General features: G+C 50.3%; 1 protein-coding gene across 2 annotated transcripts in view; it reads right to left on the bottom strand.

Moving 5' to 3' along the window:
* Positions 1-3,377: 3,377 nt before the first annotated feature.
* The window catches only part of ANKRD33B (ankyrin repeat domain 33B), a 105,865-nt gene continuing 85,546 nt past the window's right edge, over positions 3,378-23,696 (bottom strand). The window contains exons 4-5 of one of the 2 annotated variants that reach the window (XM_030813909.1): positions 19,908-23,564; positions 3,378-3,405 (exon numbers count right to left, since the gene is read on the bottom strand). In XM_030813909.1, the coding sequence (XP_030669769.1) occupies positions 22,711-23,564 (854 nt within the window). In that variant the 3' untranslated portion in view covers positions 3,378-3,405; positions 19,908-22,710. Of the gene's footprint in view, positions 3,406-14,694; positions 23,565-23,696 lie in introns of those variants that run through there. The other variant, XM_003263163.2, reaches the window with a different exon arrangement.

The following is a 23,696-nucleotide window of genomic DNA, read 5'->3' as shown; positions in this document are numbered from 1 at the left end:
GACTCCCTATACACACATTGCAGGGCTGGTCTTCAGGGGCCCTGGAACAGGGAACTGTAAGAGAAAGTCCTATGGGGCAAGCAGGTCTAGAATGATGAAGAGCTCCAAAAATCAGACAGAGAAAAGGATGGGGCGTCTTCCCTCTTGCCCCCCAGGAGACGTTTCAGGGAAGAAAACACAACTAAGAAACTGACTTTCTTGGCTTTGCTGCCAAGTTGCTTCCCAGTGTCCATTCTCTCCTCTGTCTTTGGACTGGAGCCCCATTATATCCATGCCAGCAATTGGCCCAGTTCTACTGCTCCATTTTCCAGCCTAGCAGGTAAGTGTGACTCATGACTGAGTTCTGGTTAATAGGCTATATAAAAGGATGGTATCTTAAAGGGAGCTGACTCATCCAGAAGATTTGCCTGTTTTTCCCCCTCACTTCTTCCTCCTGCCTGGAAAACAGGTGTGATGGCTTGTCCTCAGCAGCTACTTCAGATCATGAGGCAATGAGGGAATGCCAGCCCCTTCCAACAATGACTGAACAGAAGGAGCCTAGGTCCCTGGTGACAGTGGCCCCACCATGATCGCCCCAGCCTTCCTCTCTGGACTTTGCTTATGGAGACACAAACCCTTAAGTATTTAAGCTACTATTTTCTTGGTTGTAACAGAAAAGCTTGGAATACAGATTTTGAGGCTGAACACCCTGGATTATATCTCAGCACCTTCACTCACTAGCATCAAGACCTTGGATAGGTTACTTGACCTCTCTGTATCTGTTTCCCCATCTGTAAAACGAGCATGAAATGGTCTCTATGTTATGGCGTTGTTACGTGACTGGCAATTAGAGGACCTAGCTGTTCCTTTAACTCTTGGGGTCCTACTATGGTAGACGCTTTTATAAGTATAGGCCATGATCATGATCATGATGACAATGACAGTGACAAGGATGGTTACTGGGTTTTCTGTTATGTGCAGGTAAACCTAACCTGTACATATGTTCACAATGGCCAAGCCAGAATGGGTTTTCTGGAACCTTGAACGAAGGAAGAGACATTACTCTTCAATACCTTTCAGTAGCTCCCCTGTGAAACCATGAGCTCAGAAGAGCAGAGGCCGACCAGATGTGTGGCTCACACCTGTAATCCTAGCACTTTGGGAGGCCAAGGTGGGAGGATCAGCTGAGCCCAGACATTCAAGACCAGCCTGGGAAACATGATGAAACCCCATCTCTACAAAAAATACAAAAACTAGCCAGGCATGGTAGCACACACCTGTAGTCCCAGCTACTTGGGTGGCTGAGATGGGAGGATCGCTTGAACCTGGGAGGTTGAGGCTGCAGTGAGCCAAGATCCCCACCACTGCACTCCAGCCTGAGTAACAGAGCCAGACCTTGTCTCCAAAAAAATAGAGCAGAACCCACTTTCAAGACAGAGCACACTGGGGCCACAGAAAATAACCCACCTAGCCAACTACTGGTTCAATTGTGCTAAGTCAGCATTCAAGTTGTGGACAACAGAAAGGATCTCCAAGGATGTGTGGGGAAAAGGAGGGAAGAAAACATAGACTAAAGGTCAAGGTTGAGGCCCCAGAGGGAGCATGGGTGCCCAGCAGGGGGGTTGGTGAAGTTGTCCCCTTGGGTGGGACCTGTTGTAACTGACTCATCCTTCACCTCCTCTTTAACCTTCATTTGGTAAGCTCTGCATCACTGGCTGTGGAAGCCGGGTTCTGCCATTTTCTCTGTGTCTGTTCTCATGGCATGACCCTGGGATACAATCAGACCCAGTATCAAGTATGTCTGCATGGATGTCAGTGGGCCTCATGGGATTTGTTACCAGTGCAGCCCGGAGCCAGGTACATAGGAAAAAAATGTGGCCTTGCCCACAGAAGGGTCTGGCCCATTTCCCTCGGCTCTAGGAGGTGACTGATGGCATACCTGATAGGAGTGTCTTTGTTGGTGGCAAAGGCTGGCCACATGGAACCTTAGCATAGAGCCAGCCACATCTGACAGTCTCAGGATAAGAGCTGGCCATGCAGGAAAGACCAACCATGGTGGCTTTGAGTTACACAATATCAGTGGCCTTGGTGCCTGATTTCAATTACGCACGTGATCAATCAATCATTCTTTCATGCTTATGTAGTGAGGCCTCAATAAAAATTCTGTACACTGAAGCTCTGGCAAGCTTCCTTGGTTGACAGTACTCCATGCATTTGTCACACATCAATGGCAGGAGGGTGACACTTCCTTAGGACAGTGGGAAGTTTCACGTTTCAGACCCTCCCTGACGCCCCATGCTTCTCTGCCTTTGGCTCATTTCTGTCAGTGCCCTTGCCCTGTGTTCAATGAGTATAATAGCTTTCACTGAGTTCTGTGAATCCTGTTAGCAAACTCTTAAAGCAGGAGGTAGCTTGGGGAACCCTCCAAGCTTGCAGTTGCTGTCAGAAGTGAGGGCAGACTTGGAAACTGTGCCCTGAAACCTCACAGTCTGGGTGCCTGGTGCACCCATAACCTTTTTGGGAAACAGATGCAGACACAGACATCAAATGGCTCCGTAGCCACCTCAGCCCCATTTCTTTATGCAGCTGCCCTTGGCCAAGGCCCTTCTCTTGGGGGAGCAGTTGCTGCCTGAGGATCAGGAGCATGCCACTCTGTGCTCGGTCTGGGCAGGGAGTCTCAAATAAGACCCCGTTGTGTACTGTTTCATTGGTCAGAAATACAGGGGCAGTGGGCTGTGTCTGAGCAGGTTGTCGCATGCCTTTCTCAGCCCTGATTTTCTGAAGCTTCCCATGTGTCCATAATTTCTTTACAAAAGTGGCATGATTGTTCCTCGCTTGGAGATGAGAAAAGAAGCTGGACATAATGACATGCTTCATCAGACTGCGTTCTGCAGTCTCTAGAGACAGCAGCAGGCCGTGCTTGCTGGAGCTGTAGCCCTGAGGATGCCAGCACAGGCTGCAGTTGGGTGCCACCTGCAGGGTGAAGGGGCTGAGAGGAGAGGCTCCACTGTTTCACAGGAGGCCCATGTTTCCTGTCACCCTAGCTTTTCTCCTAGTTCCAAGTGGCTGGATGGTGGGAGAGCAGATTAGGGACACCATCCACCCTGGAGGGGTCCCCTCCTCTCAGAAGGCCCCAGGCCAGGCCTCTTTGCCACGCCTCACTCTAGGCTCTGAGAGAAGTGGGGGGCTTCTCCTGGGGGCTCCCAACTATTCTTACCTGGATTGGAAAGATTTGGGCCCAGATGGTCTGGGATGCTGTTGCTGGTACTGAGGACACCACGGGGTCTTCCAGACCATGATGACAGCATGGCCCTAGGGGCAAGGAGCGAGGGCATCTCTTCACCTGCTGGAAGGCCTCGCACCAGAGCTGGGGCTCACACAGGGCCTGGGGCAAACAGCTGTGGCCTGATTGTCCTGGAGGAAGACCTATAATGGAAGGCGTGAGAATTCAGAAGAATTTTAAACGGCAGTCCCCAACCTTTTTGGCACCAAGAACTGGTTTCCTCAAAGACAATTTTTCCAATGACTGGGGGCAGGTGGGTGGCCGGAGAGGGGGCAGCAGATGGTTTCAGAATGAATCTGTTCCCCTTCAGATCATCAGGCAGGGGCTAGATTCTCATAAGGAGTGTGAGACCTAGATCCCTCGCATGCGCAGTTCACAATAGGGTTCACGCTCCCATGAGAATCTAATGCCTCCGCTGATCTGATAGGAGGTGGAGCCCAGGCAATAACGCTCGTGCACCCGCTGCTCACCTCCTGCTGTGTGGCCTTGGCCAGCACCAGGCCTTAGCCCCGGGGTTGGGGCCCCTGCTTTAAAACACACCCCACTGCAGGCTGTATTATGCTGATCTACCTTCCGTCAAGAATTGCTGGGGGGTGGGGGAGTTTGGGGAACTGTTCCTGATCACTGGGAGGGTGTCAGGCAGAGAAGAGATGGAGAACCCCTGAGCACTGTCAGTCAAGGTGATGGGCACAGAGTCTGTGCTCAGAGTGGCCCCCAGCATCGTTCTGTCCAGGACTGGCCCAGGCAGGGTGTGCAGCGAATTCAGAAGTTTGCTCTTCTCTAGGACGTAATAAATTTTATGCTCGTCCGTGTGAAGAGACCACCAAACAGGCTTTGTGTGAGCAACATGGCTGTTTATTTCACCTGGGTGCAGGTGGGCTGAGTCCAAAAAGAGAGTCAGCGAAGGGCGGTGGATTATCATTAGTTCTTATAGGTTTGGGGATGGGCGGTGGAGTTAGGAACAATGTTTTGGGGGCAGGGGGTGGATCTGGCAAAATACATCCTCAGGGGTAGGGAGAATTACAAAGAACCTTCTTAAGGGTGGGGGAGATTACAAAGTACATTGATCAGTTAGGGTGGGGCAGAAACAAATCACAATGGTGGAATGTCATCAGTTAAGGCTATTTTTACTTCTTTTGTGGATCTTCAGTTACTTCAGGCCATCTGGATGTATACGCGCAAGTCACCGGGGATGCGATGGCTTGGCTTGGGCTCAGAGGCCTGACATTCCTGCCTTCTTATATTAACAAGAAAAATAAAACAAAATAGTGTTGAAGTCTTGGGGCAGTGAAAATTTTTGGGGGGTGGTATGGAGAGAGAATGGGCAATGTTTCTCACGGCTGCTTCAAGCAGGATTAGGGGTGGCGTGGGAACCTAGAGTGGGAGAGATTAAGCTGAAGGAAGATTTTGTGGTAAGGGGTGATATTGTGGGGTTGTTAGAAGAAACATTTGTCATTTAGAATTATTGGTGATGGCCTGGATAGTTTTGTATGAATTGAAAAACTAAATGGAATAAGAGAAGGAGAAAAACAGGTATAAAAGGTCTAAGAATTGGGAGGACCCAGGACATCTGATTAGAGAGTGCCTAAGGAGGTTCAGCATAGTCCTGCCAGCAAAGATTATTTATTTACTTCAAGAGTTTAGAGTGGCAGTTTGGGGATAGCACCAGGAGATATCAGCTGTGATGGCTTGGAGAAACAGTGTAAACCGGCAGTGTAAACAAGAGCAGGGCATGTATGAGTAGTAGAGAACAGTGAATAGGAGTATGACTAGACAGAAAATAGTAGGGATGACAAGTTTTTTGGGGCACCGTCTAAGTTGGTCTGGTGTCTGGAATGAGACTGGGGCCTAATAAAAAGGAGCGTTTATACAGGAGCTCAAATGGGCTGTACCTTGTAGCATTCCGAGGACAGGTCTGACTTCTGAGAAGGGAAAGTGGTAAAAGTATTGTCCAGTCCTTTTTAAGTTGGTGGCTGAGCTTGGTGAGGTGTTTTTAAAAGACCTTTAGTCCGTTCTACTTTTCTTGAAGATGGAGGACCGTAAGGGATATAAAGGTTTCACTGAATACTAAGAGCCTGAAAAACTGCTTGGCCGATTTGACTAATAAAGGCTGGTCTGTTATCAGACTGTATAGAGGTGGGAAGGCTAAACTGAGGAATTATGTCTGACAGAAGGGAAGAAATGACTGCAGTGGCCTTCTCAGACCCTGTAGGAAAGGACTGTACCTATTCAGTGAAAGTCTCTACCTAGACTAAGAGATATTTTAGTTATCTGACTCGGGGCATGTTGAGTAAAGCTAATTTGCCAGTCCTGGGTGGGGGCAAATCCTCGAGCTTGACGTGTAGGGGAGGGAGGGGGCCTGAATAATCCCTGAGGAGTAGTAGTAGAATAGCAGATGGAACACTGAGAAATTATTTCCTTGAGGATAGATTTCCATGATGGAAAGGAAATGAGAGGTTCTAAGCGGCGGGCTAGTCGCTTGTACTATAGCATAGCCTGCCTTTGCTGGTGTGTGGCGATTAGGCCTGGTGGAACCGCCATCAATAAATCAAGCGTGATCAGGGTGAGGAATAGGAAAGAAGGAAATATGGGGAAATGGGGTGAATGTCAGGTGGATCAGAGAGATATAGTCATGGGGGTCAGATGTGGTATCAGGAATAATGTAGGAGGCTGGATTGAAGTCCTGGCCAGGAACAATGGTAATTGTGGGACTTAACAAAGAGTGAGTACAGCTGAAGGAGCCAGGGAGCAGGAAGTATACATGTCAGGTATGAGGAAGAAAATAGATTTTGGAAGTTATGAGAAATGTAGAGAGTAAGTTGAGCATAGTTTGTGATTTTGAAGGCCTCTGAAAGTATTAGGGCGGCAGCAGCTGCTGCATGGAGACATGATGGCTAGGCTAAAACAGTAAGGTCAAGTTGTTTGCACAGAAAGGCAACAGGGTGCGGTCCTGGCTCTTATGTAAGAATTCTGACCACACTAACCATGCCTAGGAAGGAAAGGAGTTGTTGTTTTGTAAGGGATTGAGGTTTTGGAGATTAATCAGCGATCAGCAGGGAGAGCACGTGTGTTTTTGTGAGAATTATGCCGAGATAGGTAACAGATGAGGATGAAATTTGGGCTTGACTGAAGTAATGGGGGCTGTCTGTGAAGACTTGCGGCAGTACAGCCCAGGTAATTTGCTGAGCCTAATGGGTGTCAGGGTCAGTCTAAGTGAAAGCAAAGAGAGGGTGGGAGGAAGGGTGCAGAGGAATAGTAAAGAAATCATGTTTGAGATCCAGAACAGAATAATGGGTAGTAGAGGGAGGTATTGAGGATAGGAGAGTATATGGGTTTGGCACCACAGGGTGGATAGGCAAAACAATTTGATTGATAAGGCGCAGATTCTGAACTAACTTGTAAGCCTTGTCTGGTTTTAGGACAGGAAAAATGGGGGAATGGTAAGAAGAGTTTATAGGCTTCAAAAGGCCATGCTGTAGCAGGCGAGTGATAACAGGCTTTAATCCTTTCAAAGCGTGCTGTGGGATGGGATATTGGTGTTGAGCGGGGTAAGGGTGATTAGGTTTCAATGGGATGGTAATGGGCATGTGATCAGTTGCCAGGGAAGGAGTAGAGATGTCCCATACTTGTGGGTTAAGGTGGGGGGGATACGAGAGGAAGATGCGAAGGAGGCTTTGGGTTGGGGAGAAGGGCGGCAGTGAGATGTAGCTGTAGTCCAGGAATAGTCAGGGAAGCAGATAATTTAGTTAAAGTGTCTCAGCCTAATAAGGGAACTGGGCAGGTGGGGATAACTAAAAAGGAGTGCTTAAAAGAGTATTGTCTAAGTTGGCACCAGAGTTGGGGAGTTTTAAGAGGTTTAGAAGCCTGGCTGTCAATACCCACAACAGTTATGGAGGCAAGGGAAACAGGCCCTTGCAAAGAAGGTAATGCGGAGTGGGTAGCCTCCGTATTGATTAAGAAGGGGACAGACTTACCTTCCACTGTGAGAGTTACCCGAAGCTCGGCGTCCATGATGGTTTAGGGGGCTTCCGAGGCGATCGGGCAGTTTCAGTTTTCAGCCACTAAGCTGAGAAGATCTGGGAAGGAGTCAGTCAGAGAGCCTTGGGCCAGAGTTCCAGGGGCTCTGGGAGTGGCTGCCAGATGAGTTGAACAGTCCGATTTTCAGTGGGGTCCGACACAGATGGGACACGGCTTAGGAGGAATCCCAGGCTGCGGGCATTCCTTGGCCCGGTGGCCAGTTTTCCGGCACGCGTAGCAAGCTCCTGGGGGAGGAGGTTCTGGAGGAACGCCTGGCTGCCGCGGTTCAGGCGTCTAGAAGTTCTTGTGTGCTGGAGATGTGGCTGGGGTTTGTCTCACAGTGGAGGCAAGGAATTGCAACTTTTTTCTATTATCGTACACCTTGAAGGTGAGGTTAATTAAGTCCTGTTGTGGGGTTTGAGGGCCAGATTCTAATTTTTGGAGTTTAATGTCAGGAGCAGATTGGGTAATAAAATGTATTTTGAGAATAAGACGGCCTTTTGACCTCTTAGGGTCTAGGGCTGTAAAGCGTCTCCGGGTTGCTGCCAAACAAGCCATGAACTGGGCTGGATTTTTATATTTGATGAAAAACAGCCTAAACGCTATCTGATTTGGGATAAAGAAAAAGGAGCATCAACCTCGCCTATGCCTTTAGCTCCAGCCACCTTTTTAAGAGGAAATTGCTGGGCAGGTGGGGGAGGGCTCGTGGTGGAATCAAACTGTTAAGCGGGACCCGGTGTGAGGAGGGGAGGTGATAAAAGGATTATAGGGTGGAGGAGCGGAGGCAGAGGAAGAATTGGGACCTAGCTCGGCCTGGCGAGGAGGGGGGAGGTCAGATGGGTCTGTAGGAAAGGAAGATTAGAAAGACTCAGCAACACTTGGGGTTGGGACTGAGGGGACAGGCAGGAGGGAAAGGAGTTGCATTGGGCACAGAGACTAGGAAGTGACTGATGTGTAAAAGAATGCCTGGACGTCAGGCACCTCAGACCGTTTGCCTATTTTACAACAAGAATTATTTAGATCTTGTAGGATGGAAAAATTGAAAGTGCCGTTTTCCTGCTATTTGGAACGACTGTCGAGTTTGTATTGGGGTCAAGCGGCATTGCAGAAGAAAATAAGATGCTTAGATTTTAGGTCAGGTGAGAGTTGAAGAGGTTCTAAGGGTGGGGGAGATTACAAAGTACATTGATCAGTTAGGGTGGGGCAGAAACAAATCACAATGGTGGAATGTCATCAGTTAAGGCTATTTTTACTTCTTTTGTGGATCTTCAGTTACTTCAGGCCATCTGGATGTATACGTGCCAGTCACAGGGGATGCGATGGCTTGGCTTGGGCTCAGAGGCCTGACAATAAACACTGTCAGAGTCACACAGAGAGTATGCATCCAAGGCTGGAGAAACTGTGTAGCCAGGGCTGGAACCCAGTCTCTGCCCCTGAAGCCCCCTCCTCACACAGCCTAGAATACGTGGACTGCTGCTGGGTTTCATTAAGCTGGCCCAGTGCCTTCGTCCAGTCTGCTTTTCTGGGAGGAGAGCCAGGCCAAGCCTAATGGAGCAGGTACTTTCCGCGTTGCTGTCTCCTGGAGGGCTGATTTCGCTGGTTTCCATTGTCATTTAATATGCCCCTAGTCAAACAACGCCCATATCGAAGCAGCCTAATCAGCAATGTCCTGCAGCATCTGGGAGGACAGCTACCTCCCACACACCAATAGGCTGCCGCTGGTGGCAGGTCACTTTTCTGACCCCTGGGCACAAGGGGTGAGGAGGACCACTGCCCCGAGCCTCGCTTCTGGCTTCCTCCAGCTCATGCTCGTCTCCCAGGACGGCAGCTCTGTCCCTGGGAATGAGTCACTGCCAGAGACGCAGAGGGGAACATGTGGCAACGGGGGAGCCGGAAACCCCAGCTGGGCCCTGGACCCTGGAGCACGGAGTGACTGGAGGCCCTCTCTCTGCTCCTGCCTCTCTATGGGGTGCAGGGGGCTTTCGTCTGGGGTCACTGGGTGGGTTTGGTGCAGGTTCCAGCTGTGAACATTCTTTTTAGTCTCAGGAATGGAAAAGCCCAGGCAGCCGCAGCTGTGGCCCCTGGACAATCAAGAAACTTTTAGAGCTGATGGAATGTGAGCGGGTGGGCGTGGAAGACAGGAGTTGGGGGGAGGGTTAAAACTCCCCTCCCTCACCTGCAGCCTCAGTGACTGGCCCTTGGGAAGATGACCCTGGGTGGTCCTGGATTTTGTAGCCATCTGTTATTTAGTTTGAAGCAGGACAGAGGAAGGCAGGAAACCACCTTTTAGTGGCCTCCAAATCTGCAGCGGCCTTGTTAAAGATCTGAGTAGAATTTCTGGCATTTAATTAAATTGTTATGCAAACCCTACAATCCCCACTTTACAAATGAGGACCCTGGGCATGGGAAATTAAATAACATGCCCATGCCCCACAGCCCGTGCAGGCAGGGTTGACCCACAGGCCATGCCGTGACTCCAAGGTCCAGGCTGCTGCCCTGGGGTGGAGAGCTGTGCTCTGCTCATGGCCCCCGCTCAGTCGCAAGGCCCAAGTGAAAAAGTGGCCCCGGCCCTCCTCCCTCTCAGCTCACAAATACCGGGAGCAACTCCCGTGGGCCAAGCCCAGTTTAGGTGCTGGGACGGGCGCATCATGGGGAATGGACACCAGGCAGAAGAGTATAGAAAATGCCATAAAGAGGAGGGTGACGGGGGGCAGCGCACCCCAAGGGGAGCTAAATTTAGCTGGGGGCCCCGCAAGGACCTGAGCAATGACACAGGGCTGAAGGCTGAGCAGGGAAAGCAGGAAGAGGAACAGCAGATAGGGCCACACCCCGTGGGCCTCCAGGCCATGGGGCAGGGGCTGGGTGGTTTTTCTAGGTGCAACCAAAGACTGCTGGCAGGTTTTGGGCAGGACAGTGGCAGGATCTCATCCATACCCTCAACAGATCCTTCTGCCCATTAAGGGAAGGATGGATTTGCGGGGAACGAACGTGGAATGAGGCAGTTGTCTGGGAGGTGTGATGGTAGCTCAGGCTAGGCTGGTAGCAGAGAACGGGTGAAGGATTTGGGGTCTATTTTACAAATAATACAATATAAAGCCTGAAATTAAAATTCAAGATTTTTTGCTCCTGACACTGGGTGAACCCAGGAGAGAATGGAGTGGTCCAACCATGCGCTGTGCTCCCTGCTCTGCTGCCATGGATACGGCCCCCAGCCAACCTGCCCTCCTGTTGCAGGACCAGATGCAGCCCTGTCCTGCTCTCCTGCCATGGATACGGCCCCCAGCCAACTTGCCCTCCTGTCCCCGAACCAGACGCAGTCCTGCTACCCCTGCAGAGCGGCTTCCATGGCCCACCAGCCCCTGCAGTGTTCCTAACAAGCCGATTGTATCTTCCTATGGAGACGGGGTGGGGGCATCCCATCTTCTCGATACCATGGAGCCTGCCTCTCCCAGGTCCTGGTTGTTCGCACTGTTCCCCCTGTGGTCTGAGTGGCAGGCAGTGGCCTCCTCCTGGGGGCTGTGAGTGCATGTGGTGAATACACCACTGTTGATAGTGTGTCCAGTTTCAGGTGTTGGGTGCGCAGCCATCCTGATGCCCCGGGGTGGAAATCTCTCCCTCACGCAGATGGAGAAGTTACCATCAGATTTGCAGCTGGCCGGGGTGGTGAGGTGAGGGCCCTCCCAGGCTCTCAGCATCCTTATTCAATAGTCTGTGGTAGTGGTGTGGGTTTAATTATGTCCCCCCAAAATATGTTCACGTTCTAACCCATGTCCCTGTGAATGTGACCTTATTTGGAAATAGGGTCTCTGTCCATACAAGCAAGTTAGGATGAGGTTGCACTGGATGAGGGTAGCGATGAGCCAATGGCTGGTGGTCTTATAGAAAGAGGAACATTTGGACACACACACATAGATGATGGCCTCGTGATGACAGAGACAGAGACTGGAGGCCCTCTCCACAAGGAGGCCCGCCCTCTCCAAGGAATACCAAGGGTCGCCAGCAGCTGCCAGAGGCTGGAGGAGGTGGGAGGGAATTCCCCAGAGCCTTCATGGGGTGCGCGGGCCTGACAACATCACGTGACCTTGAACTTCTGCCCTCCAAAGCTTTGAGGGAATACATTTGTTTCCGGCTATCCACGTTTGCGGTAATTGGCTAAGGCAACTAGAAGAAAGGCATACAGTGGGGCTGGAGAACCTGCATTTCTGACAATTTTCCAGGTGGTGCTGATGTTACTGGTCCGGGGACCGCCCACGGAGAGCCACGCTGCAGGTAATTGCGGTTCATCACTGAGAAGATGACAGTTGCCGCAATGTCTCAAGGGCCACCTGGCCCTGAGTCCACGACGAGGACCAGCGTGTAGAGTTAGAGGAACACAGCCTGGGGCTGAGCATGCAGAGGAGATGCTCAGGGGCAGCACCTGCGAAGCAGGGGGAGGAAGCGCAGGTGGCCGTGGCTCTACCACCCCTACCTACACCCTCTCACCCTGCAACAGACATTGTGGGCTTAAATCAAGCCAGGAGAAGCTCATGTGCACCTGGGAGGCCCTTTCAGATGGGGCTTGGCGAGGCGGGACTTGTCATCCCTTCAAATGATCACCCTGGCCGATGAGCAGGTCAGGGCCCCCAATAAGGGATGAAGGGGCATTGGGGTGCCCAGGGCTGACACCAAGGCAGGCCCTTTTTGCAGGACACAGACCGGCCATCTTTAGCCCAGGCTGGAGGGTGGCTTCCCCAAGTACCCCCTTGCACTGGGAGTGGGGACATTCCACAGCTTTTTCAGTACAGGGCACCGGCTTCCCCGCACAGTGCATGCGCCTGAGCCCTCCTGTCTCCCTTTGCCCAGAGTGGGGCCTCCTGGTCTAGCTTTTCACCTAGGCTGTAGGGATGAATAAGGCTTCTTTCTTATATAATAAGAGCTAATAAAAAGGTGAATGAAGTCTTTTCCTTGCAGCTGACCGACGTCTTGATTTTCTTGTTTTTAAAATACTGCTTTTGGAATATCAAGGTGCTTTTGAGTTGGATTGATGTATTTTAATTATTTTTAGCCAAAAGAACTTATTAACCTGTTGCTAGGTTTCTGTTGGCTTTTTAAGGGAAAGCAGTAAAGGGCTCAGGCAGCATAAGGCTGGAAGTAAGGCGATGTGAGGGGGATGGCGGTGGTGGCCATCCTGCCCGGGGGCTGTCACCCCTTCTCCACCCCTGCCCAGGCCACGTTGCTGGGGGAACAGTGACCCCTCAGGACTGGGAAGCCCCTGGCTGGCAAGCTGACAATTTCTGCCTGAGCAATTTGCACATCAAAGTTGCCATCAGACTGGAAGCTTTGGGGCCATCTTTCATGTCCCTGGATGGAAACCAGCCTGGACATCATCAAGGAAAATGGCAGGCATGACCGGCTGGGAGCAAAGACCACGTAAAGGGCCTTGGTGAAGGAGGAGCACAAGGGGCTATGTGCAAAATCCTCAGCAGACATTCTTGACCGCTTCAGCCCAGCGTGGGCAGACACAGCCGCGAGGCAGCTGGACTGGGCGAGCTCCCCGGGAAGATGCTCCCATCTTCCATGGGAAAGAACTTAGCGCACCGTGTCCCCAGTATGTCCAGTCAGGAAGATGAAGGAGACAAGATCACCTTTCTCCCAACCCTCCCCAACCCCATTTCCCGTTTCCCATTCCAGTTCTTCGGATTTCCTATGGGGATCCTCCCTTGTGTGTTACCTTCCTGTTCAATCATATTTCGCCCAACACACACGCATCATTGGCTCTTTCACAAATGAGCACAAATTATCTCCAATAACAATCTTACCCTAGGACAAAGGTTCATATGTAAAATTTTATTCCCTACTTAGACCCTTCCTTAATAATCACGTAGATTACGATATTTAATGATTGAGACACCCAATTTCCTACGTTCCAAATGGAGCTTCCCAAATAAATAGGGGCTGGTTGTTTTCAGTCCCATCAAATATAACCTAAACGAGTTGTGTATACATGTACATGTCTTTCAGCTAAAAGGAAAAAAGCAAAGTACCTATAGGTCATTAGAAGAAAATATAGAAGAAAACGATTGTTCATTTGGGGTAGGAAAGGCCTTCTTGAAAAAACACAGGATGCAAATACCAAAACAAACGAAAGTTAGACAAATTTGACTAAATCATAATTTAAATCTTCTACACTACAGAAGATACCTTAGTAAGTAATAAAACAAGAGAAAATGCACACCACATGAATGAAATATCATCCCAAATACATATCAACCTCCAGCAGCAGTGACACCAAAAAGTGAAATAAAAACCAAATGAGGGGCCAGGTACGGTGGCTCATGCCTGTAATCCCAGCACTTTGGGAGGCCGAGGCGGGCGGATCACTTGAGATCAGCAGTTTGAGACAAGCCTGGCCAACATGACAAAACCCCGTCTCTACTAAAAATACAAAAATTAGTGCCCGTAATCCCAGCTACTCGGGAGGCTGAGGTGGGAGAATCGCTTGAACCCAGGGGGCAGAGGTTGAAGTGAGCCGAGATCGTGCCACTGCACTCCAGCCTGGGAGGCAGAGCAAGACTCCGTCTCAAAAATAAAAAAAAATAAAATTCTACCCACCACCCCCATCCTTAGAAAGAAAAAAAAAAACACCAAATGAGACATGGATATAAATAAGAAATGTGTAAAAATAGGAAATTAAAATGTTGAAAAACAGGTGAAAAGATGTTCAGCCACATCAACGACTGGGAAAATGAAAATTAAAACGAGATACAATTTTCTAACTATTGGGAAAGGGCCTCTCTTGCTTCCTACTGGTGGTTGCGCACACCGCAGAGCTTTGAAAAGGGCGTCATGGCAGTGACTACAGCAATTAAAACATATTCTTTTAAACCCGGCAGATCTCACTTCTGCGCTCCTATGTTAAAAGACATCCATTTGTGTATACAATTGGGTAGGTACAAGGATCTTCATTACTAGTAAATCATAAAAACCGGGACCATTTGAATTGTTCACCCATGAGAAAAATGGTTAAATGAACCATGGTGCACTTCTGCCGAGGAATACTACACAGCAATGAAAAAGAACAAAGCAAGGACCAACACGCCCTTCCCAAAACACAGTGAGTAAATGGTACTCTATGTCCCATCGGGTTCTGTTTGCACAGTACGGAGGGAAGAATGCATTAAAAAGGTATTTCTAGAAGGATGTACAAGTAGCTGGTCTGAGGGACTGTCCTGGGGGAAGGTAAAGTCACTTTCATCTGAGAACTTTGTACAATGTTTAGATTTTTTCTCATATTTGTGTATTACTTTTTTAGCTGTCAAAAGAAAATAAAACTAGTATTTAAATTCTTTAAAAAGCTCTCTAGGGACATATTTTAAGTAAAGAAAAGAAACTAATGGACAACCTGTACAGTGCACCATTTAGGTCACACAGAAACGGAACTATATTCTTGTTTTTATGTATGTACATAAATTCATGGCAACATTCCTGAAGGATGCCCACCTGCCAGTGGGTTCTTCTGAGAAGAGGCAGATTGTAATGAGATCATCTGAACATGTGACAAACTATTTGTGGGGAACTCAGAGTTTTTAAATCTTACCTTTGAAAAATAAAGTGAAAGTTTGTCACAATAAGAAAGTGCACGTCTATTTCAATGAAAAGAAGGAAGTGACATGAAAAATCCTGGTACATTTCATTGTATCATTCTCTAATTTATACACACTTAAGTTTATTTAAATATCACACGTTTGTACCATAAGAATGTGTTTTAACAAGTGATTTTTTATTCTTTAGCCACAATTCTCCCACATTTTTACATTATCCCATTTTTTCCATATTTTTTAAACACTAGATACATAATTTGTTAGAAGTTAAAAGGGAAAAACATTTTTTTCTGAATAATATCACATTATATTTAGCTTAAAGATTATTAACTTTTTGAATATCAAAAATTGAAGCTGCTGGGAATTACATTTATCTGTAGGTCCCAAAATAGCCCTGAGGTCTGAATAGGAAAATATCTTTTATAAACTATAACAAAACTCTCACCTCAAAATAAAACACTATGAAATTTACAGTTATATTTGTACTCAGTATCTTTACAATATCCAGAAACCTACTGGATTATTAGAAATGACAATGCAAGTAGGTTTACATTCAGAAAAAAAGAGAGCTTATACTAAGAGGACCTAACCTGAAACCTGGCACCCTGTGCAGGAATCTGTTCAATCCTTAGAACGGTCATAAAGTCATCTTTGTTAAAAACACAGGTCCTTGGACACCCCCAAATGCCAGGCAGAACAAAGAGAATTCCAGTACATTGGCTTTTAGTGTTCATCTGAATGGGGTATAATTTTCAAATTCCGTCGGATGCCCCAAAGGCTCACGGGGTTGCTGGTCATATTTCTGGGCTTGTCATCGCCTTTTGCGGTTTTCATCAGGTGTATCCACAGCTGTGTAGTTCTAAACCAGCTTCTAGAACTTCTGCTCAAAAACTGTTGTTAAGGTGCCTCCATACCTACCTCCCCAAACTTCTTAAAGCATCAGGCCAACAAGGACCATTGCTTTACCTGATGGAAAGTTTCGTGGTTTTTTTTTTCGTCTTATTTAAAAACAATAGAGGGGTGTAGTATTATGACAAAACTAGTTCCCTCAAAAACCGAACTGTGTTAGCATTGATTAGAGTATCTAATACATAGGCAGACTTGGGGAAATACCAGGGCTTCCTCAGGATAAGGTGTTGATTCTGAGGGTAACCTGCAGCCAAACGTCAAGGGTCGTAGGCTGAATGCCTGGAGAGCTCTTCCAGGGGTAAAGAATCCTCTTGGGCCTGGGGCCCTTGGGTCTGGGTCCCTCCGGGCAGCCAAGTTAGGGCAGATGCAGACAGATGGCCCAGACCTGGCCAAATGGGTTCTATATGAGCCGCCTGGGTCAACACCGCCTTTCAATAAAGACCTGGGCTATGAAGACCCCAGCCGTGTTCTGTGCCACAGTGGGTGGAGTGCTCACAGTGGGTCCTCGGGCCGTGTGAGACCCCACTGAGTGCACTGAACAACACGCCATCAAAGCAGGTTCCATCTGACACTGCCTGGGGCCCACAGCCAAGCTACAGCAGCATCGTAACCTTTGCCAGCACAAAGCCCAGTGTCCCTTTAGTTCATTTGTGTGTATGAGTACACATACGAGGGCTCGCCCGTGCATACGCTCACGCCTTAGTGTACACTGTCCACATTGGCACTGCCTGCTGCCTAGGGCTGTGCCTTTTATCAGGTCTTAAGCTGGATCAGCATGAGGAAGTTGTGTATGCAACACCGGCTTTCAGTTGAGTCGCTTGAAAATAAGTCAAAGCAATCCAGGTACTGTGTGTTTCTTTCTCCTGTTTCTTTCAAAAACAACCACCAGAGGAGTTTTTTTAGCCACTTATTTAAAATGTTAATGAAGGAACCTGTGAGTGCACGGGCACAGAAATGAGCAGCTGACTCGAGTTATACCAGCACATAAGCAAGTTCCAAATGCACCGAGGCATGGAGGGGAGGATGCAAGCAGTGCCTTGAGAGGAACTGCTTTTGTTGTAAGCTCTCGGCAGCTCCCAGCATGACCGCTGCAATGACATTCATCCCACTGCAGTTGTCATCAATGGGACTTTATTGTTTTAGAAAGATCTGTCATGGTCAGGGTCCCACCTGTCCTTCCCTGGACCGTGGCCCTCCAGGCAGTCCCAGGCAGGTGCCGGCTCAAAGGGGCTGGGGTAGAAACCAAGGACCAGGCCGGAAGAAACAGGGCCCGCAGGTGTTTCCAAGGGGGAGTGCCGATTGCCAGGTGCAGAATCCACACAGTTACCCGCTGTGGGAGGCGGAGGGACCTGTGCAAATCCCCAGGGAACGTGTTAGAATTTCCCCAAAAACTGCAAAAGGGAGAAAGTGCTCGCGCTTTATGACGTGAAAGACTAATAGTGTCTAGGAGCTGACACAGCACAGGGGGACTCTGACCACCGCAGGAACAGTGAGCTGTGTCAGGAGGAAATGAGCAAGACTGCGTCTCCGGCGCACCTGGGGAAAGAGTAGTGCAGGGTGCACATCAGGGCTGTGACTCACTCCGCAGAGCACACTTGAGTCCCCAGGGTAAGGACGAACAGACAGCCTTCCCACGTCATGTAGTGTGGCCGGCGGGGCTGGGGGGAGTGTAGTGCCCTTGCAGGCGGGCTACCAGGGACGTGGCAGACCCACTTTTCAGGTCCCATTCATTTCCGCTCTGGGATGCATTTCATCATAATCACTCAGTACCCACGATTCTTCCCAACAGCCTGAAAACAGCAGGCTTTGCATCCTTTTCAGGCCTGGGGTCTGGCCACAGGGACTTGTTTCACTCACAACAGCCTCGTCTCCACTCCTGAGACCTGGTCACTGCCAACAGCAGGGAGAGAAGCAGGCAGAGGGGCCTAGCATGGCCCTCCTGCATCCATAAATCCTATTTTCCAACCGACATCACGAACTCTGTCTCTCCTGCTCCCAGGAGGAGCCTCTTGCCTCAGGAGTGGCCACGCTGAGATGACAAAGCCATTGCAATTCTGATCTCCGTGGTCCTGAGGTCTCCAGCGCTGCCGGGAGTCTGTCAGGAGGAGCTTGAGAGGAAGGATGACGTCCACAATGTTCCCAAGTGCAGCCAAGGGGCAGCCTCTGCACATCGAGTAATTCCAGATGAATGGCTCCGTGCTGTTCCCTCCTCTTTCCTGGTGAGTTTAGTGCTGGGCTGACTGTAGAACACTTTATTCACAGAAGCAAGTAGAAAAAATTGTCACTCTTAGTTCACGTGCTCCAACATCAGACCGGGAGCAGCCAGTTCTGGAGGGAAGAGCGAGGACTGGCCTATCTGTATCCTCATCAGCCGCCTCCATGCACACGGAGGTGAATTTCATTGTTGTTGATACACACATTCCATCCACAAGAGGCAACTCAGAGGGACTGAAGCGACTTCACACCCACCCCAAAGCCATTTCTGCCACCAGAGTCCCCGATCTCCAATCACCAAGGAAGTCTCCATCAAGGGTGAGCTCCAGGCATCTCAGTTGTAATCAGCAGCATCGACATTGTCTGAGAAATATTTCTTCTGTCCAGTTAAAGCATAATTTACTCAAACACTAAAAAGTAGTAAAATAGACTTCAACTTTTCCTCTAACTATATTTATATATAAATCCCTGAGAAGGTACCTGTCAACTTGAAATTCACTATCTACAGTTAATAAACATCAGGGTGCAGGGAGGGACCCCGAACCCCACCCCTGTGCACAGCAGGGGCTGGGCTGTCATGGAGAGCAAACCAGGTCTCCCTTCCGAACAAAGAGGATGGGGTGGGAGAGGCACAGCTGTGTAGGAATTCTAAGCCATCAGCACAGACACTGGCAGCCCTGCCATTCATTCACTCTGGAGTCTAGGAGGTCCCACCATGATAACCCCGCAGGGACACCACATTGCCTCACACAGGCCCTGGCTTTTCTGTCCTTGGTAGACCTTAGGGTAGGTGGTGCCAGGGATGATCAAGAACTTCACCAGCTGGGAGAAGAAAACAGGTAAAGGAAGGAAAGGCTAATGAGGGAGAAGAGACGAGGTGACGGGGGCAGGAGAACGTGGTGGCAAAGCCAGAGGGGGCAATGCGGTGGCCACTGACAGGCAAGGAGAAGGGGTTGGTGCTCATCGGTCCCCTCCTCCCTGAACCACATGGCGGATGCAGGGAGGGCGAGCCCTCGGTGAGTGAATGCAGCTGTTCAAAGCAACGAAAACAGACAAAATGAAAAATGTTCTCCAAGGACACCAGGCTTTTGGAGAGGCCACTGTGAGACTCCTGACTACCAGATACCCGGTGATGCTGAGTGGGGATGGGACAAGAAGCCTGCACCTCCCAGCCCTGTCCATATCCTGAGACTGAGGGGCCTGTTTCACCAGTACCTAGGGCTAGAGGAAAGGGCTTCCAAACGGCTCAGGAAGACGAGGGGGTGTTTCTCTCCACCTCTACGACCAGATGACCACACCTCCCATGAGGAATCCCTTACCCAAAAGAAGTGAACAGAATAATGTTGCTTAAGTATAAACTGACCCATCAGATCACCCCGACACTGACCCCATGACACCCTCTCAAGGTGGCTCCGTTTCCCAATCATCTGGGCTTCCCTCCCTGGTCTCCTACACTCCCTGAGCCTCACTGGGGGCCAACTTGTCCCCTCTGTGCCCACTCCAAAGAGAATGAGAAAACAAGAGCAGAAGGCCCCCCACAGGTCGAGGCAAGAGGCTTGGCAACACTTCCCCTGACTTGGAAAATTCCTCTACTAGCAAATCTGCTTCCACATGGCAAAAATCAGAAGTTCTGGGCCAGCAGCCATGAGCACAGCTGCAGGAGCTGCCTGGACCCACCGCATGGGCCAAAGGGAAGGGCTGTCCACAGGCAGGCCACAGCTAGAATGAGTCTAGAGAGGGACTGGGGAGACTCTCCCACTCAATCAGGAATGACCCTTCCTTCAGTTGGGTCTGGCAGGTTTCAAAATCCAATCTCTCCACTGAGGCCACACCAAAGCTCCCCGGGAGGTCAGGCATCCCCCCATCCAGCTGTCATTTTCCCTCAAGCTGCAAACACTGGCCAGATAACGGCAGCTTCCACTCACCAGGCAAATGGTCAGCTCACCTGCAGATTTGCCAAAGAAATCCGTGTCCTGCCCCACGCTTGTTGGCTCAGCAGGCTTTTCAAAATGCAGGTATCTCTAGAGCTGTTTTGTGGACACCAGGAGCATCACTGGACAAGCCCTGTGCTGGCCCCAGAGTATCCTGTGCACCTGGATGAGGCTGGAACACATCAGGGGCAGGGCCGCAATACGTCCACTCCACAACAGCGTGGGACCTAGGGAAATCACCAGTCATTTGCTGTCCCGTCATTGCTGTTCCATGCATCCCTGGAGACTCTGAGCATGGGTTGTGGTGAGGTAGCAGGTAGGCAGGACCACAAATGTCCATTTTTGACGTGGAGGCAGCAGACACCCAGGCTTAGGGTAGAAGTGGGGGCTCCATACCATTCCCAGTGCCAGCTTCCCATGGTGGAAACAGGAACGTCTGGCAACCCACCAAGGGTCAGACACCACGTCAGCCCGAGCGGAAGCTGCCTGACCCTGGCTGTTCCAATGACAATTAGACATTCTTGGGAAGGTGGAGCCCTTTGTGGGAGCTCAGAATGGGTGTCCTCTCGCAATCACTGTGTTAGAGCCGCAGTTCTCAATGCAGGCTGCAGTGCAGTTGCTCCCAGGCCTCGGCTCCCCGGACCAGGGCCTTGAGAACCTTCACAGCAGGGGTAGCCGGTGTTGAGAAGCGTGCCTGGGAGACCACGTGGCACCGGCTGGCTGGGTCCTTGGTTGGCAGAGGTGAGGGTGGGGCTCGTGGTGACTTGGTAATGCCGTGAATTATGTACGTGTGGCAGGAAGGTGCCACATGCCAAAGGATTCAGGAAAGACAACCCCCAAAGATAACCAGTGTCAGTTACAGTCCCCACCTCCTCGAAGGGGACATGGCCAATCCCAACTGCTTGGCCACGAGGGTGACCCACAGTCAACTAATAACTGCAGTTCTCAAAGAGGGTCCAGTCTCCTGCGGCATTCATCATGGCGCCTTTCTGGGATTAAGGAGGAACTCACTGCAATCTGATCTTAAACACTGTATCATCATCACACCAATCTCCCATTAGCCTGGGTGCAGCCTGCAGTCCTGTTCAATGGAGTTTCTGGAGAGGCCAGTTTAAGATCCCTGGTTGCTCGATGCCTGCTGGTGCCAAGTGGAAGGGAGTACGGAGAAGCCTGCACCAGCCCTGCCTGCGTCCTGAGACAGACACCACATATCATGATGTATCTAGGGTTATTAGGGTCATAGTACAGAGCCTCCAAATAGGCCTGTGGTCGTGCATGTCCAAGTATTTCAATTAATACTGAAACAAAGTGCATATGTGACAGACACTCTACAACCCACATGGCCAGAGAGCCATTAGAACTAGAAACTCCAGCCTGAGTTTCCAGCTTTCATACCCTGCCCTGCCGAATTAGAATGCTGCAAATCTGATAATGATTAAAAATATAAAATTACGCAGAAAACCCCCTATGATAAATTCAAATTTGATCACTGAGAAAAGTGATCTCCATGTCACTTTGGAGATAAAAGTGTGGACATAAAACTCTCACTGAGAACTTGTGGCCCAAGACAAATCACACCCGTGCCCTGCCCTGCCCAAGGCCCCGAATCTTGGAAATTCTAAGAGGTTGGCATGAGGATGAGCTAAACACCAAGCGCAGTCCTCAAAGGAAAAGTAAAAGGAATACCCACACAAGGGACTCCTTGGAACTGAGCCTGGAGGAGGGGGCTGCCCGGTCTACTCCAGGAGAATTTGCCGAAAACAAGTCTGTTCCCCATTCCATTCTCTCACCTGTTCTAGAAATCACCTCCTCCCCATTCCTGTAATTTGCATCATTCTGGGCTCCTGACTCTTGTTGCATCTTTTTGACATTTTAAGGATATCTGGATTCGAATTACTTAAGAGCACATATGGCTTAATTTTGTATTTCTGGTAATCATTTATTATTAAATTTGCCCCATTTTATCAAATGACAGTTTTTTTCTCATATCTATTTTTAATGTTAAAGATTTCGTATCCAGTTTACCTAAAACCCCTTGCTTAAAATGAGTTTAATTCTAGCAATAAATACATGTTTATCGCTCCATTGTTTTATAATTTGACAATATATTTTTCCTCAATATATTACTATATGGATAAGAGTTTTAAAAAGATACAATAACATCTGATCCTCTGTCTCACTTGATCATGTGACTGAACGAGCCAATGCCTCCGTCAAATAGAAATAGCCGGCATCACTTAATCTAATTACTAAGAACATCCAGTGTGCACCTACACCTAGGATGAGGAGAAAAGACCAAACAGCCAAAAAGGGGAGAATCCCATCATGTCTGTGTGAACTCATACAGGTATCATGAATACTTATTGCTAGAAACAGTATTTTAAACAAAAGGTCTTCAGGCAAGTGTATTAAAACTGCCTTGGATATAAGGGGCCCTATCACTTGTAAAATGTTGCAAATTTGATAAATAATGATTAAAAATACAAAATTACGCAGAAAACGCCCTTTGATAAATTGATCTTTAAAAAAAAATCTTAATTCAGGTTCTCTAAAGGGGGCCTTTTAGGCAACGTGCCCGCTAGTTGTACTGATTGCTAGGAGGGCTGGTGACAGGCGAATCGATGTGGCTCCCCCAGCCCTCTCTTGGAAGCAGCCTGGACAAACAGCCTGGAAATGCGCGCGGCCCCGTGGTCCATGGAGCAGCTGTGGTGCGATGCGCAACGGGGCCGCCTCCTTCTCCGCGCCCAGACCCGCGGCCTCGCCCCGGCCCCGGACCCCGCGCCAGGCACACGGGCCCTCACGTCCTCTTCTTCCAGGGCGCAGTGCGCCTCTCCTTCTGCGCCTCGGCCTGGCGCTTCTTCTCGGCCTCCTCCGCCTTCCTCTTCTCCTCCTTGGCCTCCTTGTACCGCCACTTGGGGATCTGCAGGTGGCCGCTGTCCTTGGTGCTGCCCTTCCGCGCCGGCCGCTCGGGTTGGAAGGTGGGCGCGGGCGCCTTGCTGACTCGGACCCGGGGCACCACCACGCCGGGCCGCACGCTTCTCCGCCGCAGGCGCTGCAGGGGCAGCAGGCTGGCCTTCCGCGGGGCGGGCGCGGCGGGGCCCCGGGACCCCGGCAGCTGGGCGGGCGGGAGGCCGGCTCTCGGGGAGCCCTCCCGGGAGTCCGCGTCCTCCTTGCCGGTCCGCCCGCGCTGCCCCGCGTCCCCCACCTCATCCGCCTCCTGCGCCTGGGGGCCCCGCGCAGCCTGCGCCGCCAGGATCTCCTGCACCGCCAGCCGCCTCTTCCCCACGCTCGGGGGGCTCTCAGGGCACACGGTCTGGCACACGATGGCCACGGCGGGGCTGTAGAGGCTCGTGGTCATCCGGACCATGTGGTCCAGCACGCCCCCGTCCTCCGGGCCCCGCACGGAGCGCGGCGTCAGCACGGACAGCACGCAGTCAGTGAGCCTCTGCAGGCAGTTCTTGGAGCCCGCGGGCTTCTGCGTCGCTTCAGGGGGCGGCGGCAGCTCGGGCCGGTACTTCTCCCAGAACTGCTCCGGGCAGGGGCGCTCCAGCAGCCTCTGCATGAGACGGACGGCATCCACGCGGCCCGTGTAAGTGGCCCACTCCTGCGGCGACATCCCACGGCGGGGATCCCTCGCGTGGACATCCGCCCCTGCAAAACGCAAAACAGAAACAGAAGTGGGTGGCGGCAACAAAGACTCTTCCCTCCCAAGGCAGAGCCTGGGGCAAAGGCAAAACTGTCCCCACCCCTGGCCCCAAGCCTCCTAACAGACTGCACCTAGTT

The sequence above is a fragment of the Nomascus leucogenys genome, chromosome 6 (assembly GCF_006542625.1).
Source record: "Nomascus leucogenys isolate Asia chromosome 6, Asia_NLE_v1, whole genome shotgun sequence".
In the NCBI taxonomy this organism is placed as follows: Eukaryota; Metazoa; Chordata; class Mammalia; order Primates; family Hylobatidae; genus Nomascus; species Nomascus leucogenys.
Note: the sequence above shows the minus strand (reverse complement) of the source record. Positions and strands in the feature narration are given on the sequence as shown.